This window comes from Dunckerocampus dactyliophorus, chromosome 9, assembly GCF_027744805.1.
Source record: "Dunckerocampus dactyliophorus isolate RoL2022-P2 chromosome 9, RoL_Ddac_1.1, whole genome shotgun sequence".
Taxonomy (NCBI): domain Eukaryota; kingdom Metazoa; phylum Chordata; class Actinopteri; order Syngnathiformes; family Syngnathidae; genus Dunckerocampus; species Dunckerocampus dactyliophorus.
In genome coordinates, this window is record NC_072827.1 from 32,118,057 (window position 1) to 32,139,615 (window position 21,559).

Below are 21,559 nucleotides of genomic sequence, written 5' to 3' on the forward strand. Positions count from 1 at the left end.
CCACTGACATACCTTCCATGGAGGAAGCAGAGTCTGAGGACACGAATGCAGACAGTTCCATCGCCATGGCTGAGGTATCTGGGTTAGTCAAAATGGTCCCCCAGTGCAAAGCTCTGGGGGAGGACCAGTTTCGCCCTGAAATCCTCAAGGGACTGTCTTGGCTGACACGTCGCTTTAACAAATCATGGAAGTCAGGAACAGTACCTCTGGATTAGCAGACCGGGGTGGTGACCAGAGGGTGTGTTCCAACTATAGGGGGATCACACTCCTCAGCCTCCCTGGGAAAGTCTATTCCAGGGTGCTGGAGAGAAGGGTACGACTGTTAGTTGAAGCGTGAGGTCGACAGGCAGATCGGCGCAGCGTCTGCAGTCATGCGGTGGCTGTACCGGACCGCCGTGGTGAAGAGAGAGCTGAGCCGGAAGACAAAGCTCTCAGTTTACCGTTCGATCTATGTTCCCACCCTCACCTATGGTCATGAGCTTTGGGTCATGACCGAAAGAATGAGATGGTGGATACAAGCGGTGGAATGAGTTTTCTTTGTAGGGTGGCGGGACTCACCCTAAGAGATAGGGTGAGGAGCTCGGTCATCGGGAGGAGCTCAGAGTAGAGCCGCTGCTCCTTCACATGGAGAGGAGCCAGTTGAGGGGCTCGGGCATCTAGTCCGGATGCCTCCCGGACGCCTCCCTGGTGAGGTGTTCTGGGCATGCCCAACTGGGAGAAGGCCCCGGGTCAGACCTAGGACACGCTGGATGGATTATGTCTCACAGCTGGCCTGGGAACGCCTTGGTGTCCTCCCGGTGGAGCTGGAAGGGGGACCGGGAAGTCTGGGCTTCCCTACTGAGACTGCTGCCCCCGCGACCCGGAGCCGGATAAGCGGAGCAAAATGGAATGGATGGTTTTTCATATTCTAACTTTTACAAAATAAGACTTTAATAACTCTAATATTTCAACTCCATGCTACTAAAATGACATTATTTTTCCTCCTAATATTACCAGTTTATTCTTTAAAATTGTACCTTTTTTTCCTTGTTAAAATATGACTTTTTACTCTTTGTATTTTCACTTTATTTATTTTTTTCCCCATTTTTTGTGGGGTTTTTTTCCAACAATTTCAACTTTGTTCTTGTAAATTTTCTTCTCATAATTTTGACTTTATATTAAAACGTTTTCCCCAACCTGATTGTCCACAAATGAAACAGTATTTGTTGTTTGCCTTGTTTCAACGACTAAACTACTAAACTACTAAAGCATCACTGCGGTACCTGGACGGTCCAGGATCTCATGGATGCCCTGGTCCAAATCTGGGAGGAGATCCCCCAGGACACCATCTGTAGTCTCATTAGGAGCATGCCCCCACGTTGTCAGGCATGCGTACAAGCACATGGGGGCCACACAAACTACTGAGAATCATTTTGAGTTGCTACAATGACATTTTAGCAAAATGGACCAGTCTGCTGCATCATTTTTTCACTTTCATTTTTGGGGTGTCTTTGATTTCCCCCCTCTATAGGGTGATCATTTTCATTTCTATCAAATGATGTGGCATCATTTTGTTACTAATACATCACCCACTTATTATCAGGAAACATATTCAACATCATTTTTCCCCCAGTTTAGATCTGATGTGTTTTCCAAGTGTTCCTTTAATTTTTTTGAGCAGTGTATTTTAGAAAATGGCTCCCGGGCTTCACTTTTGCCCCCCCCCCCCCCCCTTGCAGTAAGAGTAGGAAAAAAGATGTGTTTGACTGCGTGCTGTGATCTTGTCGTTGTTCAGGTATCTCTACCTGCTCTTCTCCAATGATGACCTGATGTCCTTTGAAAGCTGGGTCTTCAACACGGAGGCCCACCCGCTTCCCGTCCTGCACCTGGGCAACATCACCTTGCCGGGCAGCGAGCCGGCTCAGCGGTAAAAGGGCGGGGCCGGACCGACTCCCGTCCCTGCCCCTCCATCAGCACTGGACGACAGAGCGGGCGAGAACTCCCTGGAACGCTTTCTGGACGTCCTGGAGAGACCTTTGCTCCGAAGGGACGGAACGTGTACTTTTCCTTCTCATTTCCAGTGGGATTTTGGACATCGGAGCAAACTCTTTAAGGAATGTCTTGTACGTGAGGACACCCCCCAGTCACATGAGCTGCCACAAACCTGGGGGCAGGGCCAAAGCTGCAGCTATCTCCTTTTTTTTTTCTTTTCGAGAGACGTGGCTCATTCTAAGTGGACCAGTTCTTCAAACAAGCTACATCAACCCCCCCCCCCCACCCCCCCCCCCCCCCCCCCCACCCCACCCCACCCCAAGCTTCCTGCTGCTACGCCGTTGGATGCTGCTTTTTGTCGTCCTGTCGTCCTCGCGGTTTCCGGTGTTTGCGTACAATCATCGGACGCTTTCTGAAATGAAGTAAATCTAACGAGACGCCTTCCTGCCCCCGGGCCATGCGCCGCGACGGCTAGCGCTTTATTTTCCTTCATGTCCACTCCACCCCCTGCCACCGTCCATCGCAGCTTCCTGTTTTTCACTCGTTTCTACACATGGCAAGGTGACTTTGTCGGAAGGAGCCCAAAATGTTGTCGTAAAAGCCGACACATTTGCCCCATCGTCGTATTTCACGGCCCTCAAAAAACAAACAAACGTGTGAGCTGGTCCCGTTAGGAGGGGCTGGCAGCAAACGCATGTTTGTCCAAGTGTCCCAAGGAAGTCATGCGCTTCCTTTCAGTAGACGACCGCGCCGATTATCAACTCATTCGTACCCGTTGACCTCTCTTTAACCTTGCGATTGGAAACACACGTTATCTTTGACTTTGGGAAAGCTTCATTTGCAAATACTTCAACCAGAGTCGTGATTTACGACGAATGGAATTGATGGGATGAAAGTCACATGATTCTTTATTTGTGACTCATTAAAGTGAGCGGATAAAAATGGGATGATTCTTCATTTGTGAATACTTCGATCAGTGATTGGATGAAAGTCTTTCTACGACCACTTGAATCATTGATGGGATCCAAGTGGTGCGAGTGTTCATTTGAGGGGTTCGGTGTCGGGTGAGTATTATTTTTCGGCGTAGTAATTCGCCTGCTGTGAGTATTTTTGACTTTCAGCCCAAAAAAGTTGCACTAAACGCCCACGATGTTGCCATTTTTGTGTTTTGTAAGCAAGGCTCTGTGATGCGCTTCTTCCGCACATCAGGACGTTGGTGCTGGCGAGCCGCCAAGTACGAGAGATTAAAAAAGGCGACGAGCTAGTTTGTCTCGGCGGGTGTCATGTGACGTGCGTGCGTTTGTAAATAACAGCCGCTGGAGTTTTGATCGCCAAACTTCATCTTTTTTTGGGTTATTATCAGAGATACTTGCTTGGCGTTGGGCTGTGATCGCGTGCGTCGTGGGGCGTTGTTGGCGGGGGGGGGGGGAATAGATTCTTGTCAAATGGTGATGATGGTTGATTTGTGGCAAAGGACGTTTTATTTATGTGCAGAATTCCACAGAAAAGTCAGCTCATTTCAGAAAAGGTGTCATGACCCCCCAACCCCCTCACCCCACCATCCCTCCCGTTTTATCCCACTTTGTGCTGGGGGGGTCCCACCCACCCACGCCCAGGTGACAGTGATCCTGGACAGTGTTTGTATTTTTACTCAGCCACAAAGCAAAGTGAGTGTAAATATGTTTGGAAGCCAATAAAGATGTTGCTACGAGTGAGCAGGACGCTTCAGACGTGACCTTCACTTGCAGGTGCAGCGTGGAGGCGCTCCGCCCACCCTTCAACCACCTGCGCTTTTCACACACAAGCTGGCAAGACGGGAGAAAGGAGCACGACGACTACAAGCTTCCAGAAAGTTGTTGAAATAGTCCTGCTTGTATTTTATTCAGCCAATCAGCTCCTCCTCCTCTTCCTCCCGGTGAATGACGTACAGGTGTGCTGGCAGCCGGACTTTCCCACGCTGACTTTACACAACAACACAATCTTTGCTGGTCCTTCTAGAAACGATCTCGGAGCAGCTTGCATGTCAGCAGGCAAGTACAAGTACTTTACTTTGGAAGATGCTGCATAGATCCAATCATCACGTTTTCCAGGGAAAAATCATCCATTAAAAAACACAAAAGCAATAATACAACAATAAGTAGGTGGCCGAGTGGTTGGCATGTTGGCCACACACGGGGAAGACGTGGGTTCCAGTCTCCGTGGGGCATCTCTGTGTGGAGTTTGAATTGTAATGATCAACCTACTAGCTTGGACGCAGGAAATGATGAAGTAGCTCACGCATGTTTCACTCCTCTGACGGTGCCTCGTCGTCCTGGCGCCGTTCGGCTGTAGCGTTTTTGTGTCCTTGTTAAAACATATTTCTCCTGCCGTTGTATTTTTACTCCTCAAACCGAAGATTCATTTACTCCGTAATGGCGCCCTCCGGTCGGTTAGCTTCTTCTTCTTCTGTTGTTTATTGGCGATTAGGCCTCCGTCACAACCCACCGTGCGCGTTCGTAGTCCATATACATTTTTTGCAGATGCCACGGCCGCCACGTTTTTCTGAAAACGTGGGGAGGGAGCACGTCATGCGCACGGTTGCGTGAGGTGTAAGTACGTGGCCCCCACGCCACGCCTGGCCGTGAGCGGTCGCTTGCGTCGTACGTTGCACACGTGGTGAGTGAGTTGTACGTGCAACGTAGCATCTCATCTGCTGCCCACGGACGTGTCCTAACTCACCTGCGTGCGAGTGCCATGAATGATGGTGGGGGGGTATATAGGACGACCTTCCGATGTTCTCCAGTCCATGCTGCGTGGTCGTTTCCCAACCCAAAGGTCCTTCCGTGTTCTTGGGCAACAAACTGAACCCCCAGTTGGCCCTGGTGCTGCGTCATCAGGAGGTGAATGTGCTAGCAGTGTCGCAGCGCTTTGAGTGCCCACTTACCGTAGCGCTTGGCACGGAGGTCTGTGCTCTGTGTGCTTTTATTTGTGTGGTGGGGGGGCAGTCAATGCGTATCTACAGCCTCGACGCCGCCCGCTCGCAACGAAAGTTCCTCCTCCACTGAAAGCATCTGCGTGCTTCCAAATCCGCACTGAGGCTGTACTCGCCACGTGCGGATCCCCACATGTTGCCCACGTTTGTGCAATTAGACTGTACGGCGGGTTGGGACCGCCGCTTTAGCAAGCAGCTCACACAGTGAGCTAGTTTGCTGGCGACCATTGACCACAGCAGGAGGCGGCACAGAGAAGATTGACTGAACACAGTGGGCGGGTTCTCCCTTAGCCAATAAGGACTGTTGTGGCTCTATACTGAGCCAGTTATTGTGCACCATGGCTTCCTGATGTGCTCGTACTGGCACAGAAACACACCGAGACAGGTGGCGATGCACACGTGTTGAACATGAGTCTACAAATACAACATCACAGCACAGAGAGATCCTCCAATACGCCACAAGGACGCACGCTGCACGTTCATACGCTGTTAAAAAAAATCTGCACAATTACACTTTAAAAATCGGCAAAAGGTAAAGCGCGATGTAGCGAGGCAACACCGTAGACGCATTCAGACATTTTTTTTCCGTATTTTAACGTGATGTTAATAGTTGAAGTCAAATGTGTGTCAATTTTTTTTTTAGAAATAATTCTTTTTTCATTTTTTTCAATCAGAAAATGAAGTTGTAATTTTTGTAGTTTTAAGTAAGATTTTAATAAAGTCGACTCAATTTTATCAAGGAAAATCACCATATTGAAACAAACGACTAAATATAAAAATATTCTCTATGTCACATTTCAAGAATGTTTTCATTCAAACCACATCATGCAAATCTAAATCAAACAAATTTAAAGAATCACTTGGACTTGATGAACATCCAGCAGCAACACAACACTTCCGCATGACTGCTATTTGGATAAACTGAACCATGTTGACACGCTAACGCTATAAGTGTTTGTTTACTAGCCTTTAGCAGAGCGCTGCGCCTTCACCGACGTCTCTTCCGGAAGCGCCCCTTTTCTAGGCAGAAAATTCATAATGGCCGCCCGCCATGCACAAAAATGTAATTTTGACAAATTTATGGTTCGCTTTCAAAAAACAAACCATCTAGAACATAATTACAAACAATATAGGACATGTTTAAGCAGAGTTGATCATCTCAGGGACCCTTTTAAATTATTGACTTTAAAAAGGGCAATGTGTACGTTGGATGCCTTCTTATAAAATATTTAGGTTTTTAAGTTAAAAATAAAGTAATTTTATTGAGAAAAACTTTTTCAAAATTATTGAAATATTTCAATGAAACAGTGCTGACATGAAGAATGTTTCTATTTGACGATACAGCATTTAAACGTATGATTTGTTAGATGGCGGCCCGGGTGTTCACTGCGCCTCCTTTCCTGATCAAAACATTTACTTCAAGTTGGAAAAAGTCATTTTATCCACAGAAAAAAAATTGTTTTGTCTTTTTTCCAAATATTTAGTGAATTCCACTCTTTTTTTTTTTAAGGAAAATCATGAAATGTAAACAAATGAGTAAAAAATAACATAATATTTCAAAAGAATATGAATGTATTATTATAATTCTACTGATTATTTTAATAACAATAATGATGATTCTAACAACAACAAATACATGTTACTTGTATTCATTATTATTAGTAGAACAATTGTACTGTAATAATAATCATACATTTCAGAAAATGCAAGAATAAGTCAATAATAATAACAAGCCAATCATCAGTAGATCTGTCATTTAAAAATAACAATCATGAATCCCCAAAACACTAAAGCAGACGTGAGATGGTAATGTTTCTAGCAGGGGTGTTTTTCGGGTTTTTTGGCCCATGGCACTTTGTCGAAATAAAACCAAAACATAGCAAAAAGACTCAATGTTGCCACTAATAACTATCAATGAAACAAAGCTTTGTGCTTCAATCATAGAATGTTTTCTTTTAGCCTTTTTGTACAATTCAAAAATACATAAAAATATCAACGTGACCCCCACGCATCCTTTTTCGTCCCTTTTTGGAAAAGGTTTGGGCACCCCCGTCTTCCAGCTCAATGCTGTGATGGAACAGAACAGAAGTGTTGGATTTCTTTGCACGTCATATTTTAACACGAAAACGCGACGTCGAAGTGCGGCTGAAAGATCGTTTGGTGCTTCGAGTTTTATTGTCATATGCATAGTAAAACTGGTGGTTCTGCTATGCAATGAAATTCTTATTCTGTTCATTCTCCCAAAAAAGAAAGAAAAACAGAAGAAAAAGAATAAGAACATAAGAAACATAAATACCAATAAATTAAGCAACAACAACAGAAGAGACATCAATACAGATAAATAATACAAATAAATAAATAAATAAATAAAGTGCCATGAGTGTGTGCGTGTGTTGCGTGCGGCGTGTGTGAGTGCTTCGTTGAGAAGCCTGATGGCCTGTGGGTAAAAGCTGTTTGCCAGCCTTGTGGTCCTGGACTTCAAACTCCTGTAGCGTCTGCCTGACGGTAGGAGTGTGAATAATGAGTGTTGTGGATGTGTGCTGTCCTTGATGAGGTTGTGTGTTCTTCGTAGGACTCTAGTTTTATAAATGTCTTGCAGTGAGGGGAGGGCTGCCCCAACAATGTTCTGTGAGGTCTTGATCACCCGCTGGAGTGCCTTCCTATCACGTGTTGTACAGTTACCGTACCAAACAGTGATGGAGGCGGTAAGGACACTTTCGATAGTGCATCTGTAGAAGCAACTCAGGATTGTGGTGGACATGCCAAATTTCCTCAGTCTTCTCAGGAAGTACAGTCTCCTTTGGGACTTCTTCAGAATTTATTGGGTGTTGTGAGACCAGGTGAGGTCCTCGCTGATGTGTGTGCCAAGGAACTTGAAGGTTTTCACCCTCTCCACCTCAGTCTCATCAATAAACAGGGGTCTATGCGGCTCCTTTTCCCTTGTTCTTGGGTCAATGATCATCTCTTTAGTCTTATCTGTATTGAGAAGGAGATTGTTATCACGACACCAAGGCAAACTGTAGAGGGTCCACAGTTGCCGCCGGGATGCTCTTTTTGATGTGGGTCATGACTATTCTTTCAAAGCACTTCATAACAATAGGAGTGAGTGCTATAGGGCGATAGTCATTCAAGCAGGTCACGTTGCTCTTCTTGGGTACGGGCACTATGGTGGTGGACTTAAAGCAGGTCGGTACAGATGCTTGTGCAAGCGACAGGTTAAATATGTCAGCAAGCACATCAGCTAGCTCTGATGAGCAAACCCGAAGTGCACGGGCCTCAGATGTTGTCTGGGCCTGCTGCTTTTCGTGGGTTTGTTTTGTTCAGAACCCTGCGCACATCAGCTGATGTCACCATGAGAGGTGAGTCCTGTGTGCTCCCCAAGTCCAGCCACCCTCTCTGCTCATCAGGAGTTTGGGTGTCAAAGCGAGCGTAGAACTCGTTCAGCTCATCTGGAAGTGTGGTTTGGCTGGACGTGGCTACGCTACTCCGCTGTCGATAGTCTGTGATGCGCTGGAGCCCCGCCCACATGCGCCGAGGGTCTGAGGTGGAATAGTAGCCCTCCAGCTTCTGTCTGTACTGCCTTTTGGCCTCTCGTATGGACCTCCTCAGGTCATATCTGGCCTTTTTGTAGTCCTCAGCGGTGCCCATGACAAATGCAGTCGAACGAGCACGTAGCTTAGCCCTTACATCACAGTTCATCCACTGTTTTTGATTGGGGTATTTTCTGTAATACTTGGTGGTGGTAACAGTCTCTATGCATGTGCTAATGTAGCCAGTAACAGCAGAAGCATATTCATCCAAATCAACAGTACAATCTTCCCTCCCCGCTGCAGTTTTAAACACATCCCAGTTTGTGCAGCCAAAGCAGTCCTGAAGTACTTGATCAGTTTCTTCATTCCACACTTTAACTGCTGTACTTACAGGGGGAGCTTGCTTGAGGAGTTGTCTGTATGTTGGATAAAAGAATATGGAGATGTGGTCGGCCTTTCCAAAGTGGGGTCTTGGAACAGCCTTCAAAGCACCTTTCATGTTGCAGTAGACTTGGTCCAGGATGTTATTTTCCCTTGTGGGAAAGCTCACATGCTGGTAATATTTGGGGAGGACAGTCCTGAGGTTACAGTGGTTGAAATCGCCAGATATAATAAATACAGCGTCTGGGTGTTTGGTCTCGTGTTTATCAATGATGTCATGCAGGAGGCCTAGTGCGTTAGCGGTGTTAGCTCGTGGTGGGATGTAAACAGCAGTTAAATACACAGCGCTAAACTCACGAGGTAAATAAAAAGGTCTGCATTTCACCATCAGCAGCTGTGCATCAGCAGTGCTTTTCCATCGTCTGTACGTCTGTGCACCACCGTTTGTTTACGTAAACACAGACGCCGCCACCTCTGTGTTTACCAGACGCTAAAGTCCGATCTCCCCGGTAAGCAGCAAATGTTTCCAACTGGATCGCCGAGTCCGGTATATCCTCCGTCAGCCAGGTTTCTGTGAAGGTGAGGACACAGCATTCCCTGATCTCACGTTGAGCTGTAATCCTTGCTCGTAGTTCGTCCATCTTGTTTTCAAGAGAGCGGACGTTGGCTAGCAGCAGGCTTGGTGGCGGTGGCGTAGTCGCTCTAGCTTTTAGCCTAGCATGCAGGCCGGCCTGCTTGCCTCGTTTACGCCTCGGATGCTTTGCTCGCCGGGTGTTCAGCTCACCAGGCCCGCAGGCTGCTGCGTTCTCCCGGCGCAGAAGAAAGGCAAAGTCTGAGAGGCTAAATGAAAGTTCATGGTGAACCCTGCCGATGTTCAAAAGTGTCTCCCTGTTGTAATGTACTGCGTGAGTGTGTTGAACGTCCAAAATGAACAATAAAATAGCAAAAAATAGAAAAACACGGGAGAGTGAAACAGAGACGTCTGCCACGGAGGGCGCCATCTTGCACCATTATTATTATTATAACATTATGGAAATAAAGTGAAGATATTATGGGAATAAATTGGTAATATTATGGGAATAAAGTGATGATATGGGAATAAAGTGATGATGATATGGGAATAAATTGATATTATGGGAATAAAGTGATGATGATATGGGAATAAAGTGATATTATGGGAATAAAGTGATATTATGGGAATAAAGTGATGATGATATGGGAATAAATTGATATTATGGGAATAAAGTGATGATATGGGAATAAACTGCAAATATTGTGCAAAGAGCCAAGAGCATACTATGTAAAACAAAATGTGAAAGTGGCAAGTTGCATCCATTCATTTTTCACGATGCAAAGCTTTAACCAAATAAGGGAGCAGGTGCACTTCCTGTGACGTGACAGGAAGCAGAGAGGCTTTTAGTCACTCTGAGCAAATGAGGACGCAGCGGAAACGTTAATGGATCACTTTGTGTTTGCACGCATGGGACTCACGTGCACGTCACGTGCCTGCTTGCGGAACGCACCAGAAGAGGAGCTTTGAAACATTTTTCATCATCTGCCAAATAAGTTCCTTCTACGGTATGTGAACTACATACAGGATCTGTATTATATACAAATGCTATTCAATTCATTTACAAACATTCATTCATTCACTGCAAACTCTACATATCAATACAAATGGCATTCATTCAGTGAAGGTATCGTTATTATCGTCCATAAAAAACAGATCTTTTTGAAATCTCAGTGTCTTTTATTTGCTTTGGCTCGTAAACACGTCATAACGGGACACACCTCGTCCACGCCTGGGGGGCCAGAGTAGAAGAAGACGTAGCAGGAGGGATGGCGATGTTGGGCCACTGATCGCATCCTGCAGACTCCAAGTCAGTTTGTCTTTTCACTTTATTCTCCTAAAATTACAGATGTTTTTTCCAACTATTTCAACTTCCTTCTTGTAAGCTTTCATCTCATCGTTCTCACTTTATTGCCAGAATATGTTGACTTTATTCTTGTAACGTTACAACTTTTTTCACAAAAATGACAACTTTATTTGTCGTTTTGTTTGTTTCTCATAATATTCCGACTTTAAAAATAAAAGCCTTTTTTCTTTAATATTCCAATTGTTCCATTTTCTTGTTTATTTTTCAAATGTTCCACACATTTCAACTTTCTCTTTAAAGAAGCTTCGTAAATGTTCTTTTTGTAATATTTGGACTTTATTCCCATAATATTATCACTTTTTCCAAAAAAGCAACCTGATTTAGTTTTGTTTGTTTCCCATAGTAGGACTTTTAAATGATGTCTTTTTTGAACATTTCAGCTTTAGGAGTTCATTCTTGTAAAAATGCCACTTTTTGTCTCGTCAGGATATGATTTTTTTGTCTTAATATTTTGACTTTATTCTCCTATAATTGCAGCCTGTTTTGTTTCTCGTAACATTATGACTTTGAAAAAAAGAACTTCTTTTTTCTTTAATATTTCAACTTCACGCTTCTAAAATGATGTATTTTTTTCTGTTCATGTTTTGACTTTATTTGTGTAAAATGACTGCAGATTTAAAAAATGTTTCCATTTTCCATCTGGCGCGTTTACGAAGCTGCGGCAGCGTTGGAAGCATGGATGACTTTCACTTTGGTGCCTGCGTGGAAAGCTGTGACTTTTTTTGTTTTAATATTTTGACTTTAGTCTCCTAAAATTTCGTCTGTTTTTTTCCATTTTTTAATTTTTAATTTAATTTATTGAATTTTCCAACTATTTCTACGTCCTTCTTGTAAACTTTCCTCTCCTAATTCTGACTTTATTGCCATAATATTTTAACTTTATTCCCGTAACATCACTTTTTCCACAATCTACCTTTTTTTTCGTTCTTATTTTTTCTTGAATCTTTCGACTTTATGCTCTTAAAATAATGTTATTTTTCTGTGAATATGTTGACTTTATATTTGTAAAATCATTTTCTGCGCTGATTACGCTGTGCAGAATCGGAGGTTTCACTTCTGCCTCTCGTAGCGCATGCAGTAACTGTGGTGCGTTCAAGGACTGCCAAACAAGTGCGACATTTTAATGAAAAACATCATCGATGAAGCAAGGACGTCAACATGTGAAAATTGTGGGCTTTTTCGCAGAGGCTGACATGTACAGCTCTTCTCAACGAGCAGCGGGTTCTCCCAAAGCACGCACGGGTGGCTCAGTCTTGTTTGTGACATTTTTTTGACATGCACGTGCCTCATGGCCAATTATGCAAATTATGTCCGAGATGTCACTAGCCCCACCCCCACCCCACAATGGCCGTCATCTGTTCCAAGGTCAGACTGTGAAGTCTCATTTCATCGCAAGCGTAAGAAGAAGCGAAGCGCATGCGGTGACGCTCACCTTTGATGTGTTTCTTCATGCCGTGGCAGCGCCCACCGGTGGCCTGGCGTGCGTGTTCCAGCCTTTTTGCTTCTGTGCTGTCATGTCAAAGTTCCCTTGGGCCAACCTCCGTGCCGACGACACGCCGTTGTTGCGGTCTTGCAGGCGGAACGCGTCGCCGTTTCCTGGAAGTGATCTCTTCGTCCTTTTACCACCAAAGATGGACCTTTCCTACCACGAAAGGGGGTTCCCACACGTCCTCTTTTGCTGACTGACCAGCAGAGATGGCGTTGTTGTCGTAGGAGAAGAAGAAGAAGAAGAAGCCCCCTCTGCTGGGACCGCCCCCACATCACACACACACACACACACACACACACACACACGCACGCACGCACGCATGCATACTGTATTATAGTTTCATGTGTTGTGAGCACATGAAAAGAGTAGCGAGCTTTCAGTGTGAGCACTAATGACGTGCCTCCACGTAATATCTTGCACGCATCATGATGACCCCCTAAAAACCACAGGAACTTGTCTGAACCACATCCAAAGCACTTTTGTAGGTCCAATAGTTGACCTCGAATCGGACTGATCACTGGTGGTGTTGAAACATCATACAGAAGAGAGGTGGCGGACCTCATAGCTTGGTGTCGTGATAACAATCTCCTTCTTAATACAGATAAGACTAAAGAGATGATCATCGACCCAAGAAATGTTGTTGCTTAATTTATTGGTATTTATGTTTATGTGTTTGTTTCTTATGTTCTTATTCTTTCTTGTGTTTTCTTTCTTTTCTTGGGAGAATGAACAGAATAAGATTTTCATTGCATGGTATAACTGCTGTTTTACCATGCACATGACAATAAAACTCTCTTGAATCTTGAATCTTGAATCTTGAATAAGAAAGACTCTGGGCAAAAATGAGAAACATTTAGGCATCATCTTGATGATCCCCAAGACCTTTGGGAAAATACTCAAATGTTGAACTTTTTGGAAGGTGTGTCCCATTACAGCCGGCAGAAAAGTAACGCCACATTTCAGAAGAAGAACATCATAGCAACAGTAAAACATTGTGGTGGTAGTGTAGTGGTCTTCAGGACCTGGAAGACTTGCTGTGATCAATGGAAGCGTGAATTCTGCTGAAGGAGAATGTCTGTGACCTCAAGCTGAAAGCAACTTGGGTTCTGCAGCAGAACCAGTAAAATAAGAGATAACATAAGAGATTATTTTCAAATCATCTTTGTAGGTTTATTGTTCATAATATGACTTTATTCCCATAATATTTGGACTTTATTCCCACAATATAATTTTTTCTCAAACCTAATTTTCCAAAAATGTATTTTGTTTTGTTTCTCATATTATGATGTTGAAATAATGTATTTTTTTATTCGATATTTCAGCCCTGCAAGACTAAAATGACATTTTCCCTCATAATATTACAAGTTTATTCTCGCAAAATAGTGACAGTTTTTTCATTAGAATAGGATATTTTTTCTTATTCGCATAAAATTGCAGTTTCTTTTATTTCTGCTGTTTTTTTGAAATTCCAGCTATTCCAGCTTTCTTCATGCAAATTTTCATCTCATAATTATGACTTTATTGCCGTAATATTTTCACTTTATTTTTGAACAAGCTAATTTACCAAAAATGATAATTGTTGTTTTGTTTGTGTCTCATAATATTAGGACTTTTTTCTTTAATATTTCAACTTTATTCTCCTAAAATGACAATATTTTATTGTCTTAATATTTTGACTTTATTCTTGTAAAATTACCGCTATTTTTTCCAATTTTTTTTCTAGTTAAATTGTATTTTTAGAATGTGCCACGGGCCCATAAAACAGCCACCGGCCGCGCTTTGGACGACCTTATGTTATACATTCAAATGAAGATTTAAGATTTGTCATGCAAAAATCTAAAATGCTGTTTTGAGTGGGAAAAAGCACATTTTAAAAAAAGTTATTCACAATAAACTCAGAACACAATGAACACATTATTAGACTTAGTCATGATAGATGGATGGATGGATGGATGGATGGATAGATAGATACTTTATTGATCTCCAATTGAAATTAACAGAACACTAAATATTTAAAATACATAAAATAAAATGTAATCTAGTTACTTTTAAAAATAAGACATTCTTCGTGTGTCTGTTTATTTTTAAATGTAATAACACGAACACAATTCATGTTGCTTTTTATTAATAGGAGTCTTCTTTGGTCACCTGGCAACGCCAAACCACGGGCGACCAATCAGAGGGCTCGAAAGGGCGCGTTGATGCGAACTAACGCAACGTTGTGCTCAGTTGTTAAACAGGGATCCATTTTGGCTTCATAAGACACTACAAGTGTTTGTTATTAACTTATAGTATTATTAGAGAACTAAGAGTCGCAAAGTGGTGCTTTTATAAAGCAGAAATGAGCAGTTCAGAGGTGGGGACTGCGTCGTGGCGCGGAGGCATACTTTGGAGTCGTGCTGCGGTAGTATAAGACCTGACGCCAAAGCGTTGAAGAGGACGCTTTAACTAGCAAGCTGACGGTTGAGTACCGTGTCCTTGTCAGTTGTCAGAGACAGCCCGTGTGGACTCATGCTGGCTGGGGACACCGAGGACATGTAACATCCTCTGCCTGCCTCCAAAACCCCACAAACACTCTGAAAGCCCGCGGGGAGCTCTTTTGGAAAAGTACGTATATTTCATCTCTTGTGCGGTTGCTGATGGCGACCGTAAAAGTTTGACCACCGCTTTATAACGCAAAACTTGAATTAGAAAGATTCCTCCCACTCCGCCCTTCTTCAGACTAGATGGCGAACAGCTGTGGTAGTTGTTCGCTGTCGTTTGTCGACATATAGACGGAGTTACTCAGCTGCTAACTCACTAGCAAACTTGCTAACTTTACGCTTGAACTAACTAACTAGCTAGCAAGCTGACGTCACTGTTAATGTTTATATTTTACTCCTAAGATTAATATTTGTTCCTGCCGTCACTGAACTTCTGATGCTGGATTTTTTAAAAATATGGGGTTGTTTTTCTGTTTCAAAAAAAGACATTTAACGAGCGCCTGGTGTCTCTCTCAGCACTTCTAGAATAAAAGCACAGAGCGCGTGAGGCTTCTAGAACTGTGTGCGCGTGCGTCCGTCACCACTCTTGACGTCCCACTTTTTTATTTGGCCTTTTTATGAGGACATTCGGCCGAAGGCTGAGATGTTGTCACGCAGGAATATATTCTAGTATTTCATGTTTTGGCGCATCCATTGACCGTCGTTCATTTTCCCACTTTTGATTGACAGCCGGCGTGACGACACGCCACCTGCCACTTCATTAGGTACACCTGCCTTTACAAACATAATTGTTTCTTTTGTGCTCGTAGATTGCACTGAATCGAGCTGCACATTGAGAGCTAAAATTTGGTCTTGGTAAGGTAACCAAAATATTAGGAACACATCTCACTGTACCTAATGTTGTGTCCTGTGGACTACAGCGGTACCTCGGTTAACGCCTGCTTCGGTCGTCGCGTTTTTTGGTTAACAGCCAAAATTTTGCCTGGGCTTGCGTTCGCCTGCTTGTTTAGCGTCCAAAATACCATCCGGTTTGTTTACGCCGCCATCTTGGATCACGCGCCGAAGACGAATTCTCTTGATAGTTGCACTTGGCCGCGCAATGCGTTGCACAAAGCCCAGCAATACGTCCCATGAGTGCTCCCCGGGAGTGTGCATGAGTGCGTCTGAGCCATCTAGTAACACTAGAAGAGTATTTTGGGGTCCACGCTGTATCTTGGGGCGCGGTGGTTTGTGTCACATGACTGACAGCTGTTCCTTCCGTCCTCAGCTAAAATCAACACAGCAAGAAGATGGCCGCCAAAGAGGCAAAGAGCAGCGGCGGCAGCGTGCTGTCGTGGGAGCAAGTGAGTCGGTTGGACGAGGTCCTGAGCGAGGTGGTCCCCGTCCACGGCCGCGGCAACTTCCCCACGCTGGAGGTGCGTCTGAAGGACATTGTGGCGCGGGTTCGCTCCAGTCTGGCGCAGAGTGGCGTGGGCGTGAAGGACGTGCGTCTGAACGGCTCCACGGCGAGCCACGTGCTGGTGCGGGACATCGGCTGGAGCTACAAGGACCTGGACGTTATCTTCAGGGTGGACCTGCCCCACGACGCCGAGTTCCGCCTCATCCGCGACGTGGTGCTGGGCACCCTGCTGGACTTCCTGCCCGAGGGCGTCAACAAGGAGAAGATCACGCCCATGACCTTAAAGGAAGCCTACGTGCAGAAGCTGGTCAAGGTCAACACGGAGCAGGACCGCTGGAGCCTCATCTCGCTCTCCAACAACGACGGTCGCAACGTGGAGCTCAAGTTTGTGGACTCGATCCGCCGCCAGTTTGAGTTCAGCGTGGACTCCTTCCAGATCGTCCTGGACTCCATGCTGGCCTTCTACGACACCAAGGACGCCGTGGCCATGACGCCTGCACGCCACCCGGCCGTGAGTGGCGAGAGCATGTACGGCGACTTCCAGGCGGCGCTGGGCCACCTGCGTGACAAGCTCATCGCCACCAAGCGGCCCGAGGAGATCCGCGGCGGGGGCCTGCTCAAGTACTGCAACCTGCTTGTGCGAGACTTCCGGCCCGCTAGCGAGGAGGAGCTGAAGGCGCTGGAGCGCTACATGTGCTCGCGCTTCTTCATCGACTTCCCCGACATCGGCGAGCAGCAGCGCAAGGTGGAGGCGTACCTGCAGAGCCACTTTGTGGGCGAAGAGGCCAGCAAGTACGACTACCTCATGATCCTGCGCCGCGTGGTCAACGAGAGCACCGTGTGCCTCATGGGCCATGAGCGCCGCCAGACGCTGCACCTCATCTCCCTCATGGCCTTCCGTGTGCTCGCCGAGCAGAACGCCATCCCCGACGCCTCCTGCGTCACCTGCTACTACCAGCCGGCGCCGTACGTGCGCGACCACAACTTCAGCAACTACTACGTGGCCAACCAGAACATTCCAACATGGCTGCCCTGCAACTGATGGGGCCCGGGGGAGGGGCGAGCGGGGCGAGAGACCCCCGCCGACGCGGCTGCTCAAGGAACCGTATGAAGCTCACGTTCACCACGTGATCTTCCTCTTTGGAAGCCCTTCTCCTTCCCAAGGGAACGTCATCTTTCCGTCTTCATGACGCCATCGTGATGATGATGATGACGATGATGATGCTTTCAATGCATGACAAAAAAGTCGTGGGGAAAAAAAAGTAGAAAAAGTTTCATGTAAGGGGGAAAAAAAAAATCACAATTGAAAAGTTTGGCTTGGTGGTTCTGGTTTTGGTCCAAAGAGAGAATTTATTTTTAATTCATTTTGCCTAAAATGTTTTGGGGGAAAAAAAAGTTTTCTGTTCAGTGTGAGCTTGAACTCCACCAGAGTGGCCGCTCTGTCTCTTAGTGAACAATCTCTGCAGCCAGGCCTTCCCAAAAGGACTCAGGCGGGTGGGCGCACCTGAAACCGGACCCTGCTGCCGGTTCCGTCTATAATTATCCTCCGTCTTCCCTGGAGGGGCAGTTGCCAGTACACCCCCGCCCTCCTGATGCTGCATGCTCGATCCCATGTGTGGTCATGGGACCAGTCAGCGGACCCCCACCACATGTCCGCCATATTGGACCTTTTACTCTGACACGTGGCTGCAAGCCCCGCCCCCTCATGATGATGTCATGCTATTATTATTAGCTCAGCAACCATTGGCGGCTGTTTAGGCGGCCTCTGTTGGGAAATAACTTTGTTACGCAAGGGTCACCGACCCCCAGACGCCCCCGTGCCGCCCCCGTGTGAACCCCTCACGGTCCAGCCGTTTCTCGGAATCGTGCGCCTTTTCCCCGGCCGGTGTTTGCGCCAGATAACCAGCAGCACCTCTTATCTGGCGCTGAGAGGGTGGGCGGCCACGACCCCTCCCCCGTTGCCCCCACGTTGTTTAGTGTCGCCTGCCCGCCCGCTGCTCTGGACCAAATAGTTGAAGTGGTTCACGACACCTTCCCCTTTTTTTGTTTGTGATGTGATTGAATGATGGCCCCCGCCAGAGGAGGTCCTTTCTTTTCCTTTTATTGGACACAGCACTACCCCCCCCCCAACACACACACACACACACACACACACACACACACACACACACACCCCCACCTCCATCCATTTAGTTTTGTTTTTTTTGTGTTTGAAGGTTTTTTTCTTTTTTGGTTATTTCTCCCTCCCCAATCACTCCTGCTGCGCCCCCTGGTGGCGTTGCCCCCCCACCCCTGAGAGGAATGTAAATAAGCTCACTGCTCAGGGATGGAACCTGTTTATTTTATTATTATTATTATTTTTTTTTTAGCAAAGTCTAATCATGTCAGAGCCCCCCCAGTGCTCTTCTGTGGCTCGCAAAAGCTTCATGTTTTCTGCCGCTTTAGCTAGCTAGCTTAGCGCTGGCGTGGCACTAGCTTGGCGTGCGTCCTGCGGGTGCTCACTTCCTGATCGGGTGGCGGTTTCTGTGTGATGGCGCCGGTGTAGGCTTGTGATGGCAGTCCCCCCCCCCCCCCCCCCCCCCAAACTACTTTTGTGGGCTGGTTTTTTTTTGGGTCTTTTTGACTCCAAGGATGAGGATAGTTTCCACTTGTTGCGTGCCTGTCAGACCGTCATCAGGGTTAAATGCTTTGTGTGGGAAAAGTGAGGATTTGTTTCTTCTTTGTTTTGCTTTTTTGTTGTGTTTTTCTGCTGTAAACTCATCAGTGTTACATTTTTCGCTGCTTGCGTCCGCTGGGCATCGGTGGCGTTGTTGGATGGTCCGTGGCGACACGTCAGGTCTTAACGCCATGACGGCTTTCTCAAGAAGATTTTTCTTTTCTTTGCAGCAGATTTGTGTTGATGACTTTGTGTGTGCGTGTGTGTGTGCGTGTGTGAGGTTATGAAATGTGTCAATCCTGACATTATTTTGTAAAAATAGGACAAGAAGAAAAGCTCTTTTTGTGGCGTTGGTGACAGTGATGATATTTTTTTTCTTTCCTCATTTGTCGGGACGTTGGCCTCTTTGGACTTTTTCCTTGTGGATGAAAATGTGCCTGAAGAGGAAATGAATAAAGACATTGAATGCAACACCGCTTCTTTCTTCTCCCTGGGGTCACGTGACCGCCCTCTTACATGACTTCTTTCCCAACCTCTCAGTCCAATGTTGATTGGGAGGAGAGATTTCCTAAAAAATAAAAACTTCATATTTTAGTTTGAATGATTTAGCACAGGGGTGTCGATTTGTGGTCTGAGGCTGTGTGGCACATTCTAAAAATAGAATTTAACAAACTTAAAAAAACCAACAATTTAAGTCATAATTTTCCAAGAATTGGTTGTAATATTTGGAAAGAGATTTTAGTAGCACAGTGGAATTATTTATACATATTTATACATTTAGAATATGGAAAAACACAAAAACCGAAGTTGTAGGTAATTTGTGGAAAAGGTAGTATAAAGTCAAAAATATTCAAAGAAAAAAGCTGCAATTTTAGGAGAATAAGCTCGAAATTTGAAGAAAATAGCATTTTAGAAGCATGGAGACAAATGTGAAAAAAACAACACACTCAAACTGGAAAAAAGAGAAACTAAATGAGAAACTAAATCAAGTTGTACTTTTTGGAAAATTTGCTTGGGGGGAAAATTTAGATTATAGGAATAAAGTCAAAACTAAAATAAAATGTAAGAACATTAAGAAGAAAGTAGAAATATTTGGAATAAAAAAAAAGCAGAAATAATGCGGAAAAAGAGTGAAGTCGATATGAAAAATAGGATTTTTCACCCTTGTGACAGTATCGATACTGTAAATGCTGCACAGGGATATCACTTGCTAGCACAGCTCGCTAACGATCCAAGCGGCCTCGCTGAATGATCATGCTGAGCGCATGAGAACGTGGAAAGGAAAATGTAGCTCTCCTTGACCGCATGATCTATTGTGCAACACAGCAGCAACAGAACCAATGTTGTAACATGCCTGACTTTCACACCAACCGCTGCTATGCTGTAACATTTTAAAGTGCACGCAGAGCTAGATGGGTAATGCTGCTGCATGCTCACCACTCGTACTTCAAATGCAGCGACTGCCACTGAGTGGAGAGTAAAGTTTTATTATTATTATTATTATTATTATTATTATTATTATTATTATTATTATATCGTTAATCATATGAAACATTGGAGGATGGACTATTCACGAAAAAGCTAATTAAAATACTTACAAAAAAAGTATAAATGATGTTTTATTCAACATTCATGTTTTGCTTTAAAATGATTACTGGCAAAAAAAATACCACAAAATGTAAAAAAAAGTTGCAAAATGTCAAAATCATGTTTTATTCAACACACGTGTGTTTTGTATGAATATCTGTCGGCGACGTGAGTCTCTCCTTCCCCACAACAAGCGGCATTACAGTATTGACCAGTGCACACCAGGAAATAAACGGTGTCACTGTCTGCAACAAGCTCCAAAGAAGACGGCTTTTTTTATGTGGAACAACTGACAGTTTGTGTGGATCTTGTGAATGATTGTGACTGAGCCAGGACTCAGTAATTAAAGTCTACACACGACAGCTTCGTTGATTGAAAAACTAAACTTTTTCGTGCATGAAGCTTCTACTTGAGTTGGTAATTTGGCCGCTATATGCAGTCAGATATTGACCAAGGGAGACAAAATGGGTGGCCGTTGGACAGGTGACTGCTATACACAGGGTCTATAACATGTACATTTTCGGCGGGGGAATTTTTCAGTGGCTGCTATAGGCAGGTGGCCGTTCTATAAAGGTGGCCGCTAAGACAGCTTTGACTGTATTTTGGCGACATGCTAGGCTTTTATTTGTTAACTACTGGAGAGTTTCATGTTTCTCGTGTTTGTCGTCCATTTCACTTCCTTCCTTTTCTTCCTGCTGGCGGTTTGAGCGCTCCATGCATCACCTGAGCGAAGGAAGGGATCAACTACAGCATCCAATGTATTTCACATCATGACATTACTATGATGATTATAATTATCATGAAATTGTAGAATTAGTATTCTTCTCTTTGATATTGTAAGAACAAAACATTTACTACTAAGAAACTAAACTTCAAAAAATGTTTTAGTCAACATTCATGTTTTTTCCATTTTATGTTTGAATATCTCCAAATGAAAAAAAACAACATTTGACATGAATTCATGATTACATCATGTAGTCTTTTTTTATTTACTTTGATTTAATATGGAAGGGAAATAAGAATAGAGGTAGCTGAATCGGCCATCAGGAACAATAACCTTTCTAGAACAGAGGCAGGGGACCTTCGTCTGAGAATATCGGCCCTTCTCAGTAGTGCTAAACCACCACCGTCCAATATCACGGTAGGTGAGAGGAA

General features: G+C 44.7%; 2 protein-coding genes across 2 annotated transcripts in view; both read left to right on the plus strand.

Annotated features, from left to right (window-relative positions):
• Positions 1-2,244, plus strand: part of man1a2 (mannosidase, alpha, class 1A, member 2) — a 118,948-nt gene extending 116,704 nt beyond the window's left edge. The window contains exon 14 of the mRNA XM_054788071.1: positions 1,775-2,244. Coding sequence (XP_054644046.1) covers positions 1,775-1,910 — 136 coding nt within the window. The 3' untranslated portion in view covers positions 1,911-2,244. The remainder of the gene's footprint in view (positions 1-1,774) is intronic.
• Positions 2,245-14,258: 12,014 nt separating this feature from the next.
• tent5c (terminal nucleotidyltransferase 5C) lies at positions 14,259-20,146 on the plus strand. Its single transcript, XM_054788331.1, has 2 exons — positions 14,259-14,886; positions 16,030-20,146. Exon 2 carries the CDS (start codon positions 16,052-16,054, stop codon positions 17,201-17,203), a length of 1,152 nt encoding a protein of 383 aa, XP_054644306.1. The 5' UTR covers positions 14,259-14,886; positions 16,030-16,051; the 3' UTR covers positions 17,204-20,146.
• Positions 20,147-21,559: the final 1,413 nt, after the last annotated feature.